Here is a 16,591-nt window from a genome sequence, read left to right as displayed (position 1 = left end):
AGAGTACCGGTCAGTGGCGGCTCGTGGCTTTAGGGACAGGGTCGGCAAGGTTTTTGTCTCCTCAGATAGGTGTACCATCTAATTAAAAGGCTTCAATCATCTTAAAAGATTTTTGATTTTTGTTTTTTAATTTTTTTTTGTTTTTTCACATATATTTAGAACCTAAACATGTTTATAAACTAACTTTAGTTTATGTTGTTTGGACGTAGCAAAATGGGTTATAACATCATCGTAAAATTAATTAATGTGTTGGAGAGATTTTAATAGTTTTTTCTATTGACATTTGAAAAAAGCTTGACATTCTCTTTTGTTTCATGGTGTTTCGACAATACGTTTTGACAAGAGAAATCCCGTTCATTTAAGGCAAAAGTTGGTAGCAATGAGAGTTCATGATAATACTTTATTAATTTCGGGAACAGTTTGTTGCAATGAATTGCAGTATATAAAATTATACATATTTTGTAACTTATCCCATCTTCCGAAAATATTTGCATCAGCATATAAAACTTTTAATTAATTTCCTTAGTTGTTTATTTGATTAAAGAATGATGCATAGTTTTAATACACTCGTCTAATAGATATTTTAAAAATTCTTTGGCGTAACTTTTAAATTTTTGCAAATCTTCAAAATTTGAAAAAAATGAGTATCTATTTGCGCAAGTAATAATAGTATCAAAAATTTCAAAATATACTTGTTTTTCGAGATCTGTGTCATATTTTTGTATTTTTTGGGGGTGTTCGGAAATATCAAGCGAATCCAAAACGTCACTGCGTATACATATTATATTGAAAAATACTATTGAGATTTTTTACCAGCTTTGTTATTCTATTTTTGGAATAAATAATGTCAGTTGACTGATTTTGAACAACATTGAATATAACATCAGTTTGGGTAAACACTTTCTTAAAAATATGTAGAAAAATATTAAAAGAATAATCATTTAGTAAAGTTTTCAAACCGATTGCTTCACGGATCGAGATATCATCACTTGCAAAATTGTCGCCTTTGTTAATAAAATTAAATTAAAAACTTCCAAAAGTTGTTTACGAAAATCTGCCACAGTGAAAACTAACCGAAATATAAAATTCCAAAAGCTACTTTATTTCATAATTAATTTCATCCCGAGCTCACTATTAGCAGGGTACGTGGCTTGGTACGTGGTTTGTCTGCTGCTTGTGTCTGCCCATCACCGATCGGCAGATTGATATCTGCCGGACTCTGCCATTCAAATACGGGTGAAATTGTGGTGAAATGTATAATTGGTTGCCTATCGGCTAATATTCCACAGCTTTTCTTACAAGTAAATCGTAAATCTAGGGACAGCTTGCCGTCCCTGTCGAAGCAGATCTTATAAAAAAGAATTCACACAATCGCATTCGGATGCATGGCTGGGATTATTAATTTGAAAAGTTTCTTACGCGTAGGGATCACTTAACGTATCGGATTGATCGAATTCTTTTAAAAACAATGAATAAAATTTAGTCTGTATTATCTTACAGATATTTTTATTTTACAGAAACAAATATCATCAACTCTGATTAAATTAAATATTTAGAAAATCTACAATGTGTCCATAAATGTGTGGATCGGCACTGCCGACCCTGACCGGCCGCCACTGGTACCGGTAGTAAGGCAATAGGTCTATAGTTGCAAGCATTAGATTTTAGATTAGACAGTTACTTGATGGAAGTTCATTTTATCTAACAATAAAACGCTGAAAAACTTATGTTTTCAATATCTCCACAAAATTTATTAAAAGTTAATGTCACTACAGCTGTTTCGGCAGAGTGCCTTTCTCAAGTGATATATTTTACTGTGTGTTTGCACTTTTGTTATTAACTGAATAGGTTGAGGAGGAATTTGAAATTGAAACGTCAATTATAACGTATTTTCAATGAATATTGTGATTTATTTCCATTAAACACACTATATATAAATGCTATAAAAATTGAGTTTCACAACCATAATTATTAGTCCTTGATATCTTTTGTTTTTACATCAACATATATTTAATACCCTACAGGTTATACATACCAGAGTTCCAAATCGATGCCACAAAATGCCTGGATTCCATGATCAATCTGTATATGGGCAGCGCGGAGTCCCGTTTTATCGACAAAGAACAAGGAATGGAATTCAATTGGCAAGATATGTCTATGGGACCGGGACAATCTTCGGGGTTTTTGTAAGGTTTTGCTTTCTGGCAAACTTGAGGATACAAAGGGGCTATTGACATGCTAAAAATGAGCAGAAACCAATAAACATGCATATAATAATGATAAAGTTAGAATATATTAGAGTATTGGAGCAAAATGCAAATTAATAAACAACACGTGAAAAGAATAGACCTACTTCGCACTGGTATATAGCATACCACATCCGCATGTTTTGTGCAATGCAAACCCATAGGTAGTTTGGGGGTTAGCTCTTTCAAATCCACACTTGTTTGGAACCAAATATGTCTTGCCGTTTCCGTGTTCATTTAAAAACCGCGCTGTCGTGAAATGAACACGCAAACGGAAATACGAATCCCGGCAATATAATCTACATGTCTCTACAAGATCTCCTCGTTAATTCAATATTCCTGTTTGGTCTTCAACGGCCCAAGTTCTGGCTTTAAAGTCTCTTGTTATGTAATATTGTTTTCTAAATAGATTTCTCGGCTGATTTTGTTGATCGTGACTCTCAATTTCTTTACATATATTGTGAATTGTGATAGTATTGTTTTTTATCAGCCTTGCATCTTCGCTTTATTTCTTTGTTGAGGTTTTTCAAATCAGCTTGAAATAGGTATTATGGTTTATATTATGTAAAAGTTTAAAGATGTGAACAGTATTTAAGAATTTTTCTAACCTAGCATCAGCTTGCATAAATATTCCAGCATTGTCACAATTTTCAGCAGACCCCATGATACAGACGACTTCTTTGTAGTCTTGCATAATCTGTAACATCTCTCTGGTGACATCTGGAGTACAATCAGTGAAAAGGGACACTAATAGTGGAACATTATCTATCAGTTCAATGTGTGGCCTGATTTTATCTATTCCTCTGGGGAGTTTGGCCTAAAATATAAAAAAAATGGAAATTACCCCTAATAAATAATACTTGGTGTTGACACTTACCCTGTTACTCATGTCAAAATTAATGGGAGCACTATGCTCAGTACTCTCCGTAAGATTACTCAGAGACTGCCATTCGTGAGTGGTACTATCAGGTTGTAATAAAACACTTTCTTGACTGGTTTGGTTGAAATCGTCACTCTGTTCGTATTGTTTCTTCTCGATGTTGAATTTTTCCACCTCTTTCTCGAACTTAACCGTAGAAAACTCCATGTTAATGGCGCTTGGTGCGGAAAAGCTCATTGTCCTGGACGACTCCAGGTTGCTGCTAAATTAAAGACACTTTAAGAATAGAGTCAAAAAAATGAAAGAAAACAAAGCTCCTGTATCAGATGGCATACCTTCTGAACTTTTAAAATATGGCGCAAAAAATCTGACCTGTAGTATAAGTAAGCTAGTAGAACTGATTTGGAAGCAGGCGAAACACCAGAGGACTGGAACGTAGGTATAATTGTACCCATTCACAAGAAAGGAAACCAAACAGTTTGTGATAACTACAGAGGTATTACCCTGCTAAACGTGACCTACACAATATTGGCCTACATTCTTTGCAATCGATTGTTGGAATATTGTGAAAACATAATAGGCAAATAAATACAAGTGTGGGTTTCGCAAAGAAAAATCTACTATCCATCAAATATTCCTTCTAAGACAAACTTTGGAAAAAACATATGAGTATGGAATTGATACTCACCATTTGTTTGTGGATTTTAAATGTGCCTCTGACTGTGTGTACAAAAACACTTATCATACAAAGCTATGATAAAATTTAATATTCCAATACACTTACTGTGATTGGTAAAAGCAATCCTCTCAACAGCCCACATAACAATGATGTTCGCATCGTGTTCAAAGCATATACTACCAACATTCGTCGGAGTATATTCTTTTTAGTATATGCGTAGTACAAGAATAGTATTTACCATAAAAAACATTCCAAATTTCATGTTCTTTGCATATACTTCAAAGAATATTCTCGTACCGAATATACTGAGTACATTCGTGTACGTAGTATCTCGGAATATTCAAAAAAGTTTATTCTTAGAATTTACCTTTATTGAATATTCCATAAAAGTATATACTTGACACATACTTATAAGTACTTTTAAAATATCTTAAAAAGTATATATGTATGTATAGGAAGAATAATGTTAGCCTATAGAGTATCAACTTCGTTAAGAATAATTAATAAAATTTAAAAATTTATGTATGTAGATAGTACTATTAAACTACCGAATTCATTATTTAAAATTGTTTTAATTGTATGGTAAAAATGTTTAAAAATTAATTGTATTAACGAAAAAGGAGAAATTCTCGTTTCGCTTTCATAATTGAAATGCATTTACTATTTTGATTTAAGTTTATCATGAGTATTTTCATGTAGAATTTTATTGTTACATGGAAGTGACATTTAGGTTAGCTAGGTAGCTGAGCCAAAACCCACAAATAAAGGGAAACGACCACTGCATACCTGCATAAGGGGTAGGGGGTTGGGAACAAAGGCAAAATACAAAATATGAAAATAGTTACAGTTAGGCATTTGGCATTTGTGTCTACACTCAATACTAACACTGTCTATGTTGTGTTACGACGAAAACCAAGTATTTCGACAAGGACTAGGAAGATGCATAATTAACCTTTTTATTTTGTTTGCGGTCAACTTACAAATGAAAAATTTATTTTGGTACTTCAATATTACTTAAATAGTAAGTATGTATATAGGTAGAATTTTATAAATTTTGGTTATTTACATACATATTACATAATATATATTTGGGTACTATAGGTATTTATATATTCAGCACTTTTATTTTTATATGCACATAATAACTAAATATGTATACCTACTTACCTATACTTCATTTAATTTACTTACCGTTGCACGTCATCCGCGTCATAGCCCGTGAGGTCACATGATACCAACACGAAATATTTAGGCGGTAGGTCTGTTCCTTTTTAGAATCATTTGGCAGAGTACACGGGAATTACAGCCACTAGACATATTTTATTATATACGCGTAGAAATAATATTTAAAGATTTCTATCAATGTTAACTTAAAGAAATATACAATAATATGTTTCATTTAATTTGTATAAATGGATTATAAAGCGTTTTTATGAAGCACATTTGTTCGGAACACACTGTAGCTGTAATCGAACGAAGGTGACATTTTCGAATAAATTGGTAACATTTATTTGACAGTTGCGGTGATGATACTTCATATTTGTTTATATTCTTTACTGTAAGTATTTGTTTTATTATATTTACTGTTTTTATTATTTACTTTAACGTAAGATTATAACTTAATTCTTGTTTTCTATTTCTTAAGTTTTTATTTATTTACATTGAATATTAATTTGTTTTGTTGTATAATCCATGTTTACAATAATTATGTGATCTATTTGATTTAAAATGGATTCAGGATTTTTTATACTTTGGCAACTATGTCAACTTCGATCTCTGTCAATGATAATGACGTGCAACGGTAAGTAAATTAGATGAAGTGTATATAATATTTATATAAATAACTAAAATTTATATATTTTACATTTAATTTTCAAGTAATATTGTAGAATGTACTAACTACATTCTCATATGTAAATTTAGTAGAAAGTAGAACCTAGGAGGAGATTCGGTGATGCTGAAAACATACTTCTGAGCAATATAGCACTTCCTTGGAATATTCTTAAAAGTACATTCTTCCCATATACTAAAAAGATGTGCGGTAGTACAGTCTAAGTATATACATAGAAGGTTTATAGCACCTCCTTAGAATATTCTAAAAAGTATATTCTTGATTCTTGGTATATACTGAAAAGAAGTTCGGTAGTACATTCTAAGTATATAAATATAACGTTTAAGTACTGTAATGTAGTATATACTCAACATCTGCTCTGCACATTCCCAATGGTAATTACGCATATTCTCAGTATACCCTATTCCACGAACATAAGCCTGTTTTGGATTACTTCGACAACGAATATTTTACTGTGCAAAATAAGAAGAACGAAAGTAAATTGCAAATTACATTGTTTATTGGAATAATTATTAGCGCCATTTACATTCGTACTTCTTATGTTGCACAGTAAAATATTCGTTGTCGAAGTAATCCAAAACAAGCGTATGTTCGTGGAATGGCCCCTATATACTTTTTCTGAAAAATATGTTCTATGAATATACTAAGAACATGAAATTGTTATGTGGGAGTCGAGTGTAAGATTAGTGTCTTCTATTCAACATTGCCCTAGAGAAATCTATTAAAGAATCTGGAATAACAACAAGAGGGACCATTATTAATAGTACAAATACTAGCGTATGCAGATTACATTGACATCATAGCAAGAAGAAAGGCGGACCTGGTTCAATCGTTCACGGCATTGCAAGCAGCAGCAAAAAAATGGGGTTACAAGTTAACACTAATAAACTAAGTATATGAAGGTCACAAATAATAATCAAGTAGCAGAACCTGAAGATCTAATGGTTGAAACATATACTTGTGAAGGAGTAAGAGAGTTCGTATATCTAGGCTCACAGATAAACCAAAGTAATACAGTACCTGCAGAAATTAACAGACGTTACATTTTTAGCAAATAGAGCGTACTATGGATTAAAGAAACTTTTAACATCAAACATAGTCACAAAAAGAACAAAAATATCGATATACAGATCTCTAATCATGGCCATCATCACTTACGCGTCAGAAACGTGGACAATAACAAAAAATGATGAAAAACGGTTAGGCTATTTTGAAGGTAAAATCCTCAGACATATCTATAAAGGCGTGAAGGAAAACGGATTATGGTGTAGATGCTATAATTTTGAGCTTTACCACCACTAGGTTTAACCAAACTTTGTTTTTGTACAGTTTTTAATAATTTTTCTAGTTTCAACTATAATATATAACAACAATACTATTGCAATTACCAGAAGAGATCCTAAAACTACCAATAAAAAAACTGTTGCCCTTCGTTGAGGCCACATAACTTATTAGTGTTTAAGGGAAAAAACAAGGTATGGTACAAAGGTCTTATTACCAAGTACCAGAGACTAACAAGTCTCACCTGAGTTAAGAAGAAGAAGAATATTGCATTTTATTGCTTTTATACTAAATGCTACACCAATTGTTGCTGCTAAAAGCACATACTTTACACTACGCTCTTCTGAAAAATATTAGTAACATCAAAAAGCTTAATAGATTCTATTAATTACACTTGCGAATGCAATACAACGATTCTAAAACGACCTTCAATCGAAAATAATTATTAACAACCAGTTCTACGAGAATTTTGGGGTAAATAGGGGACTAAGGCAATGCTTAGGGCTTACAATACCGAGCCAAAATCTCAATACCGGTATTTGATATTTAAAATTTCAAATACCGGGATCCCGGTATTAAAACCGGTATTATGAATAAAAAATATACGCGTTATATTTATACTATCCTCAGTTGTTATATCGACTTGGTATTAAATATAATGTGAAACCTATTAAATTTTGTTTTGAAATGAGTAGATGTTGTTTATAACATTCCTAGAGAGTAGGAATAGATAGATACAAAAAAATTGCAAATAGAAAAACTATATAGGATAGTCTTTTTACTCATGAAATTTGCTATTTGTAAATTAATTTAACTTTAAAATATATTAATACAAAGATTAACTTACTGTGACAAATATTTTATATGGATTACTCTGTATTTAGACCGCTATATATTTTCAATTATTATTAATAATTCAGAAAATAAGTGAGCCTAATTTATACACCACAATATACAAAAAAATGAAAAATAGATCTGAAAATGTAAAAACAATTCTGATTAATAAATCTTTCGGCTTATTTATAAAATAAAGTAGTCTAATTTTAAATATTTAAGAATTTTTGAACTCAATTTTAAGAACTCATTTTATATATTTGTATAGGTACACGAGATTTAATAATTTGGTTTTAGAAGCTGATATGTATCACCGTTCGCCTTAAATTAACGACATTCACGCTTTTAGAAAGCGATATACTTGACTTGTATGTGTAATGAATGTGTTTAATAAATATTTTTTACAAAGATATTTGATATTGGTAGTTTATCTTCAAAAATAATTTCTTGTAATAGCAAAAAATATCTTAGAAGAAAGTCCACGGACTTGCTCAACATTTCTCATGAAAGAAGATTAAAAAGACCTGATCCTTTGGACCTCTAGTAAATCTGAACATCAGAGCAAAAACAGAGTGCAGTGTCATGGTGCAGTGAAATAATCTTTCTTAGACTTTTAATAATCATATTTGTTGTCTGAACTGTCCAATATACAAAATTTTATCTATGTATTTATTATGTTCCAAGTAATTGTTATGTCTTATTTTAAAATTTTAATCTTATATGTCTTACTGGGTGCTCCCCACTGGGCTGCCTCCATCTATGTTATTTTTCAATAACTATATGTATTGCTTATTGTTTGTAATGAGACAGATTGCAATAAACATTGGATGTTAAAAAAAAAAGAAAGTTTATTGTGCATCAATTCCATTTTTATAAATTAAGCTAATACCGAAATACCGGTATTTTATTATAAATCCCGGTATCGAATACCGGAAAATATCGTCCGGGATTCCGGTATTCGGGATCCCGGAATCCCGGTATTGTAAGCCCTAGCAATGCTGCAGCCCATCTCTAACACTCCTCAAAATCTATCTAAATAAGGCACTAAAGAAATGAAGAAAATCATTCTCCTCAAGAAAATTAAACCGATTATTGTAGCTAAAAATCTTCTTTCGACACATCAATTCGGGTTTAGAAATAAGCACTCAACCATCGACTATGTGCACAGAATCACAAATATTATCGAAAAATCGCTAAAAGAAAAGAAAGTCTGTTCAGCTGCCTTCCTTGATGCAGCACAGGCTTTCGATGAAGTCGAGTCTGGCACGAAGGTTCAAAGATAAATTAAGTTTTTTGTCCAAACGGTACCAACAACTTTTACCGTCGTACACAAATGAGCGGCATTTTAGAATGGAGCAGGAAGACCGTTTTTCAGACAAATAATTAAAGCAGGTAAACAGGGCAGAGTGTTAGGTCCGGTGCTATCACCTTTGCTGGTGATATGACTAGCCAAGCAGTAAGGACAACCAGTGAAGAGGCGACCAACAAGGTCCAAATAGTACCTAGTTAACCAAATGCATAAATGGACACGAAAAAGGAGAATTAGGCTAAATGAAGCTAAATCTGTTATCGTTAATTTTAAGTATTTAGATATACCACAGAATTACTAACGACACAGAAGCGAAACTCAGGCAAAAAATGGTAACACAATTTCCATGCCCATGCGTTACGTAAGTAGTGCAACCTCACTTTTGCGATTGACAGTGACAGTTGTTTTTAGTTAAATTTTATATAGACCATTCCAGGGTGACGTCATTTGACAGCGACTGAGGGGCAAAGATATGTAAACAAACTAGGTTAAGTGTAGAAAACCATTGTTTAATTTAAGAATATGATTAAAATACCATCGTTTTGTTCAGTTTGAAAGTGTTCCAGTAAAGGTAAAAGAAGATAAAGTAAGTTTTTTTATAATACCAGCCGCATTTAAAGACCGAAATGTTTTAAATCACTATAATCACAATACACTGTAAACAGAACGACGATATGGGCCAAGAAAACTGATTTTCTGATTATACCGGGTTTTTGCATCCCCTACGAGGGTGTCCTATATCCAATATTTGAAATTTTTGTAGTTAAAACCACAGATCTTTTATAATAAAACGAGAAAATAGCAAAAATAACACCAAAAACACAATTTTTGCCCCTCATCAACGGTGTCGAAAGTCACGTGACTTGGAATGGTCAATTTATATAGTTTTTATTTGATATTTTATTTATATTTTATAGTTAAATTTTATATTTCATATTTAATTAATAACTACTTGTCAAAAATATCACACATCATTTGGAATGGTCTACTCCTTTTAGAACATCAAGTTCTATTCTATAAGTGGTGCACAAGGTCAAATATTTCGGTCCCAACAAAATCAACGGAAACGACAGTCAGATTCGCTTCTGTGTAGTTAGTAATTCTGTGGATATACTAAGAGATACCAAACTACGCTGGAAGACTCATGTCAAGAAAATAAAGAAAGAACTCTACTCTTTCGATCCAAAATAAGTTACTACTTTACAAACAAATATTGAGATCTGTATGGACTTAGGGAACTCCACGAAAACAAAATACTGAGAAGTATTGTAGATGTTCCTTGGTACGTGGCAAAAAGTGACCTCTATAAGAACCTAGGAATGGAAACTGTCAATATAATTATCAAGAAGATGGCAGGAATTCACGAACAACGACTTCATAGGCACGAGAATATCAAGGCAATCCAGTTTCTAGATACTACAAGATTGAAGAGAACAAAACCTCCTGAACTACATAGTAAGAGTGCCAGTGAAAGCAGAGCATAGTGCTCGTGCGCGTGTGCATGTTAGAATAGTATGTTAATCTTGTTAGTTTAAATAAGAGACGCTACTGGAACAGTAATCGTAATAATCATCATCGTACTGATAAGTGTTACTAATAATTTTCAAAATCCCCAATGCGACATTCCAACACATAATTTTACTTCATTTGGTTCCTCTATGTTTTCATATTTATATACAATTATTTTTCTATTAGATAAGAAAACCTTTCTATTAGATAAAAATGCCATTCATTCAATCATAAGTTCATGATGGGTTGACAATTTTTTTGTTTCTTTAGTGAAAAAATAAAAATTGTAGTCCTAGTCTAAAGTCCCGGTTAATAGACATTTACTACGGTTGCTTACTTCGAACATGGTGGGGAGATTAAATGTTTGACTTACGTCACAAGAGTACACAAGTCCATTTTTAAATTTGTTGCGGTAATGATCTTCGATCTTTTAATGTGTATTATTGTGTATGTATGTGTATTATTTATCTTATATATCCTAGTTTACTTTCTAATTTTGTATTTAAAATTTTGGTGTTGTTTCCCGTAAAAACTTATTTTGAATTATCCATGAAAAGTTCTTTATTATAGTTGTACATCGTACCTATTGTAGGAGTTTAAATAAGAATATATATTTATAAAGGTTAAAACGTTAAAATTTCATTAACCGTTGAATAAACGTGAACAACCCGTCCTGATTAATTTTAAGTACCAAACCACCCAAATATCAACAGTTTCCATAATTAGGTATTATAATCTACTCAACATCTTTATTTCACAACTATCTTTACTATTTTCCATACATCAAAGACATAAAAATACCGATTAATCATATAACGATTCAAATGACTGTACTCTCGTGACGTAATCGCGAGGTTAATGTTCATTGGTTATTTGGAGTAGACAACCGTAGTAAATGTCTAAGAACCGTGGTCCAAAGTGGTGCTTACAAATGAACCAATCAAAGAAAAAGTGTGTTGTTACTATTCTAAACGTGTCAAATCAAGCCTAGTTCGTGCGCATTGAATACCTATCAATCAATAACGATTTGACATCGACACGTGGCGTTTGCTGAGTCCTTCTGACCACGTTCTGCAATACGAATCTGTTCCTTTGTTGAGGAGGACTAGCGCTAGCATCTGTCTGTCCGCAATTCTCCCCTCTGGCGAAGCGCAGACAACACCGAACACAGAAAACATATAATAGAAGAAGAGGAGAGTTAGTAACAGATCGTGCTACATCTAAAGAGTTTTTTTTAACTTTTATTTGGTAGCGAAAGTATCAGAAAAAAACAAAGCAGAATATCTTATGAGTTATAACAATTTTTGTAGGTAAAGGATACCTACCGTTACATTACATTTTTTTCCTTTTTTGCGTTCTGTGATTAAAAAATAAGAACCCCTCCTCCTTCTGCAAAAACGTAATTTTTTTGCTTTTATTATTTTATCGTGGGTTAAAATAAATTCAAAAATTTCAAAAAATTCAGCCACATATTTGAGGCTTTTACAAAAATCCACAAGGAAATTAAATTCCTATAGCGGGCTGTATACCATCATCATCATCTTGGTGCTACAGCCCTTAGAGGGCATCGACCTTCTCAAGCTTTCTACGCCATTCTGTTCTGTCCCTTGCTTGCATTTTCCAGTTGCCGACTCGGATCTTCTCGGCATCTTGTGTTACCCCGTCCATCCACCTCAGCTTTGGTCTACCCCGTCTTCTCATTCCCACGGGTTGCGCTGTTAGAATCTTTTTTATCATGTTCGATTCAGGGGCCCGGGCTACATGTCCTGCCCACTGCAGGCGGTTTCGCTTAATTATAGTGATAATATCTTTTCCACCAAACGTATGCTTGTAGATATTCTGCAGTTCAAAGTTATATCTACGCCTCCATATTCCGTTCTCACAGACCGCTCCGAATATCTTACGTAGCACCTTTTTTTCAAAAATCGATAGAGCGGATTCATCTGTTTTAGTTAGCGTCCATGCCTCTGATCCATATGTGAGAACGGGGACTATCAATGTTCTATACAGCCTTATACGAGTTTTTTGAGACAGACGTTTGTCAGCTAAGTACTTTGATAGACTATGATAACACCTGTTTGCAATTATTATTCGTCATTTTATTTCCCCTGATGTGTTATTATTGGGGTTAACCGATGTCCCTAGGTATATGAACTCTTTGACCGCTTCGAAGTTTTGGTCATTGATGATTAGATCTGCGTCAACATTTCCAGCTCTTGTGTTTGTGTTAGTTCGCCATGAATTTGGTTTTATTTCGATTTATATGTAACCCCATTCGTTCTGCTGCTGCTACTAGCTCGGTTAGGATTTTCGCAGCTCTCGCTCTGGTTCTTGTTATAATGTCCACGTCGTCTGCATATGCTAGAATTTGGACAGATCTATTGAATATTGTTCCCCTGCTATCTATTTTAGCGTCTCGTACGACCTTTTCTAATGCTACATTAAAAAGTTGACACTCTATGTATTTAACCCCCTCCCTGCCTTAACTCCCTATGTATTTCAAATGGGGTTGACGAGTCGTTTTGAATTTTTACTGCTGATATCATCTTCGCCATTGTCACTTTTATCATACATATGAGTTTTTTTGGAGTTCCTAACTCATTCATAGCGTTGTAGAGACTTGGTCTTAAGATACTGTCATATGAAACTTTAAAATCGACAAAAATATGGTACATATCTATGTTAACCTCTTGCTCTTTTTTAAGGATCTGTCGTAGTGTAAAGATCTGGTTAATGGTTGAACGTCCACGCCTGAATCCTGCCTGATATTCTCCTAGAAACGTTTCGGTATAAGGCTTCAATCTCTCGTGCAAAATGTTTGACAATATCTTGTATGCTGTATTTAGGAGAGTTATTCCGCGGTAATTATTGCATTCCAGTTTGCTTCCCTTTTTGTTTAACGGGCATATTAAGCCTAAGCTCTATTCTTCAGGCATTTGCTCCTCAGACCAAATTTTACAAACAACTTCTCGCATCACCTTGGTGAGCTGCTCTCCACCGTGCTTAAATAACTCTGCTGGGATGCCATCGCTGCCTGAGGATTTGTGGTTTCTTAGTTTTTCTATAGATATTTTCACTTCTTCTACCGAGGGGGTTCCACGAGTTCCTCATTTGGGTATTCCAGCTCTATATTGTTAGTAGGTTCCCCTTCCAGTAACTCTCGAAAGTGCTCTACCCATCGTAACAGGATATCCTCTTTGTTGGTAAGTAAGTTACCTTCCTTATCATTACAATAGTTGATTTTCGGTTTGAATTCTTTTCTAATAATATTTATTTGATGATAGAACTTTCATTATATCATAGCTAATGGGCTGTATACCATTAATCACAAAAATCCTTTATAAAAGGTATATTTTATTAAAATGCCTTAAAGGGCTATACCACACAACATTTTCGGAATAACAAGCATGTCATTAAACTGTAAAAAAGCACTGATGATGGAATTGTTATTCCCAAAACATTTTGTGATGTAGCCCTTTAAGGCCATTAGAAGAAGAAAAATACGTGAATCAACGCCTCTCAAATTCACATTCAAAAATATATGAAAAAGAATATTTTCATACCTCAAAGAAGCAAATACAATATTTTATGCGAAAACCAGGTTTTCAAGGAATATTTTCCACATCTTTACTGGATTTACCCAACTTTTTTGTACTTTCTACATCATTAAATACAGAATATTTTGTAAAAGCCTCAATTGTGCGTGAGAAATTTTTAAAATAGTTACACTGATCGCAACCCTTCGAAAAAAAAAAATAAAAACGAAAAAATTACGTTTTTTGCCACAGAAAAAGGCTAGTGAGTATACTTTTTCTACTTTTCTACGTTTTCTACTATTTTTCTGATACATGTTACAAAAAAATCTTTAGATATCAACATTAGTAATAGTTGTTAAAAAAGTACATGCATATGTTAGAAGACATAAAAAATTTGTTATAAATGAGTTTAAACACTATGTTTTTTACTGTAAATATTAAAGTTAGATACGTTTAATGTTATACGAAAAAAGAAACATTTTCCGTGTTTTCAGAATTTCTACAACCCTTTACAACTAGTACAAGTGAGCAATGATGTAAAGTCGTGACAATATAGAGCAAAATAATATTCAACAATCTCGTCACTGGAGGGTAACATTATTATTAACTCATTTATAACAAACACTTTCACAAATATCGAAAAGAACAGCATAAATAACAAACATAAAGTGAATCTCTGTACTGTAACCAAAAATATACACATTCTCGTCTTGTTATAAACTTTTAAATTTCAAAAAGGGTGCTATGAGATACACAAATGTTTGATATTTACACTGCTGTAAATGTTCTTAGTAAATATATACAGAGTAGACCAAAAGTCTACTACCAACAGCCAAAAGATTTAGAGTTAAGAAAGTTTCAAAAGTGATGAGAAATAGTAGTTTTTCAAACATATACTGTAAATCCCTATTTTGTTGATACTCGATTTATATATCATTGAACGACTCTATCTACCGCGTTTCAGTTTACAATGCTTGACAAAAAAACTGCACTATAGTTAAAAATATAGCATTGTATACAACAATAAATGTTTTTGTTATTATACTGAAGAAAAAATAAAACAATCACTGATAATGACAGGCAACAAAGCGAGATAGACCACAAATCTTGTCAAATTTACCTATTTCTTTCACTAAGTAGGGAAATATGACAATTCCAGCCACTTTCCAGACCCATTTTTTCGCTAAAGACGCGCGATCTCAGCTCATTTTCTTTACTAAAATGGACGAATCGGATACAGGCTCGTTCCAATTGTTCTATAAGATGAACCTATAAGATTAATACAATTACAATACAATGACCTTCGAATTATAACAAATCTATATTATAAACAGCAGGCACACATACGCATTAACGACCACACATCAGAAGAGTTCCGACTTAAAAGAGGAGTGCGACAGGGGTGTATATTGTTACCACTACTATTCAATGCATACTCTGAAGAAATTATGAAAAGAGTTCTTGAGGGAGAGCAGATATAAAGGAAACAGCAGGAAGAAAGGTAAATGCAACGCCAATTAACAACATTAGATATGCGGACGATACTATCAATAGCGGATAACCTCCAACATCTCCAAAAGCTAATAAACAAGATAGTTGAGTATGGAGAAGAATATGGATTATCAATAAACATAAAAAACTAAATTTATGAGGATATCAAAAACCCAAAATAATGATGAAAGCCTCACAAGTAAAGGTAAAACTTTAGAACAAGTTGAAAACTACAACTATCTTGGCACAATAATTAATCACACAAACGATTACTCTAAAGAAATCAAAGTTCGAATAGAGAAAGCAAGAACAAACTTCTATTAAATGATAAAAGTACTTTGTGCAAGAGAACTGAAATTAGATTTGAGAGTTAGGTTGGCAAGGTGTTATATTTTCTCGACTCTGTTTTACGGGATAGAGGCTGGATAATTAACGCGTCGACTACTTAAAAGTTATAAGCCTTTGAATTGCGCATAGAAGAATCCTGAAGATATTATGGACCGAGCATGTAACAAACAACGAAGTCAGGAGAATGCGTAATGAGAGATACAACATAAAGTAGAGCGTCGATAATCCGAACCCTGGTAATCCGAACGTTCGCTAATCCGAACGCAAAAAAAAATTATGAAATTAAAAAAAAATGATCGCGGACCGAATTTTTGGATTTAATATGACAATATGGGCAAAATATGACCGCGGATTTTTGTTTTGTTTATGCAGAAATGCATACAATATATTTGTTTATTATGAAGGTGTTTTATTCCTTGTAACTAAAACGTATGTACACATGTAGGTACAATACATATTATGTACTATGTTTATGAGCTTTTTATGTACATATTTTAAACATACGAGGGGTTCGAGCGAACACCCGATAACTAAAAATAACATTGTTTGGAGATAATCGCGACTAAAGATTTTAGGAAGTTTGAAGAAGTTTTCAAATCGTCATAGAAAGTTTAATGACGATTTGA

General features: G+C 32.9%; 1 protein-coding gene across 4 annotated transcripts in view; it reads right to left on the bottom strand.

The window, feature by feature from the left end:
* LOC114335451 (transmembrane protein 94) overlaps positions 1 to 16,591 on the bottom strand; it is a 63,300-nt gene that overhangs the window by 19,009 nt on the left and 27,700 nt on the right. The window contains exons 11-15 of one of the 4 annotated variants that reach the window (XM_050654044.1): positions 15,247 to 15,395; positions 11,600 to 11,731; positions 3,124 to 3,388; positions 2,855 to 3,063; positions 2,036 to 2,238 (exon numbers count right to left, since the gene is read on the bottom strand). In XM_050654044.1, coding sequence (XP_050510001.1) covers positions 2,036 to 2,238; positions 2,855 to 3,063; positions 3,124 to 3,388; positions 11,600 to 11,731; positions 15,247 to 15,395 — 958 coding nt within the window. The remainder of the gene's footprint in view (positions 1 to 2,035; positions 2,239 to 2,854; positions 3,064 to 3,123; positions 3,389 to 11,599; positions 11,732 to 15,246; positions 15,396 to 16,591) is intronic. The other 3 variants (XM_050654047.1, XM_028285690.2, XM_028285691.2) reach the window with 3 other exon arrangements.

Source organism: Diabrotica virgifera, chromosome 1 (assembly GCF_917563875.1).
Source record: "Diabrotica virgifera virgifera chromosome 1, PGI_DIABVI_V3a".
In the NCBI taxonomy this organism is placed as follows: Eukaryota; Metazoa; Arthropoda; class Insecta; order Coleoptera; family Chrysomelidae; genus Diabrotica; species Diabrotica virgifera.
Note: the sequence above shows the minus strand (reverse complement) of the source record. Positions and strands in the feature narration are given on the sequence as shown.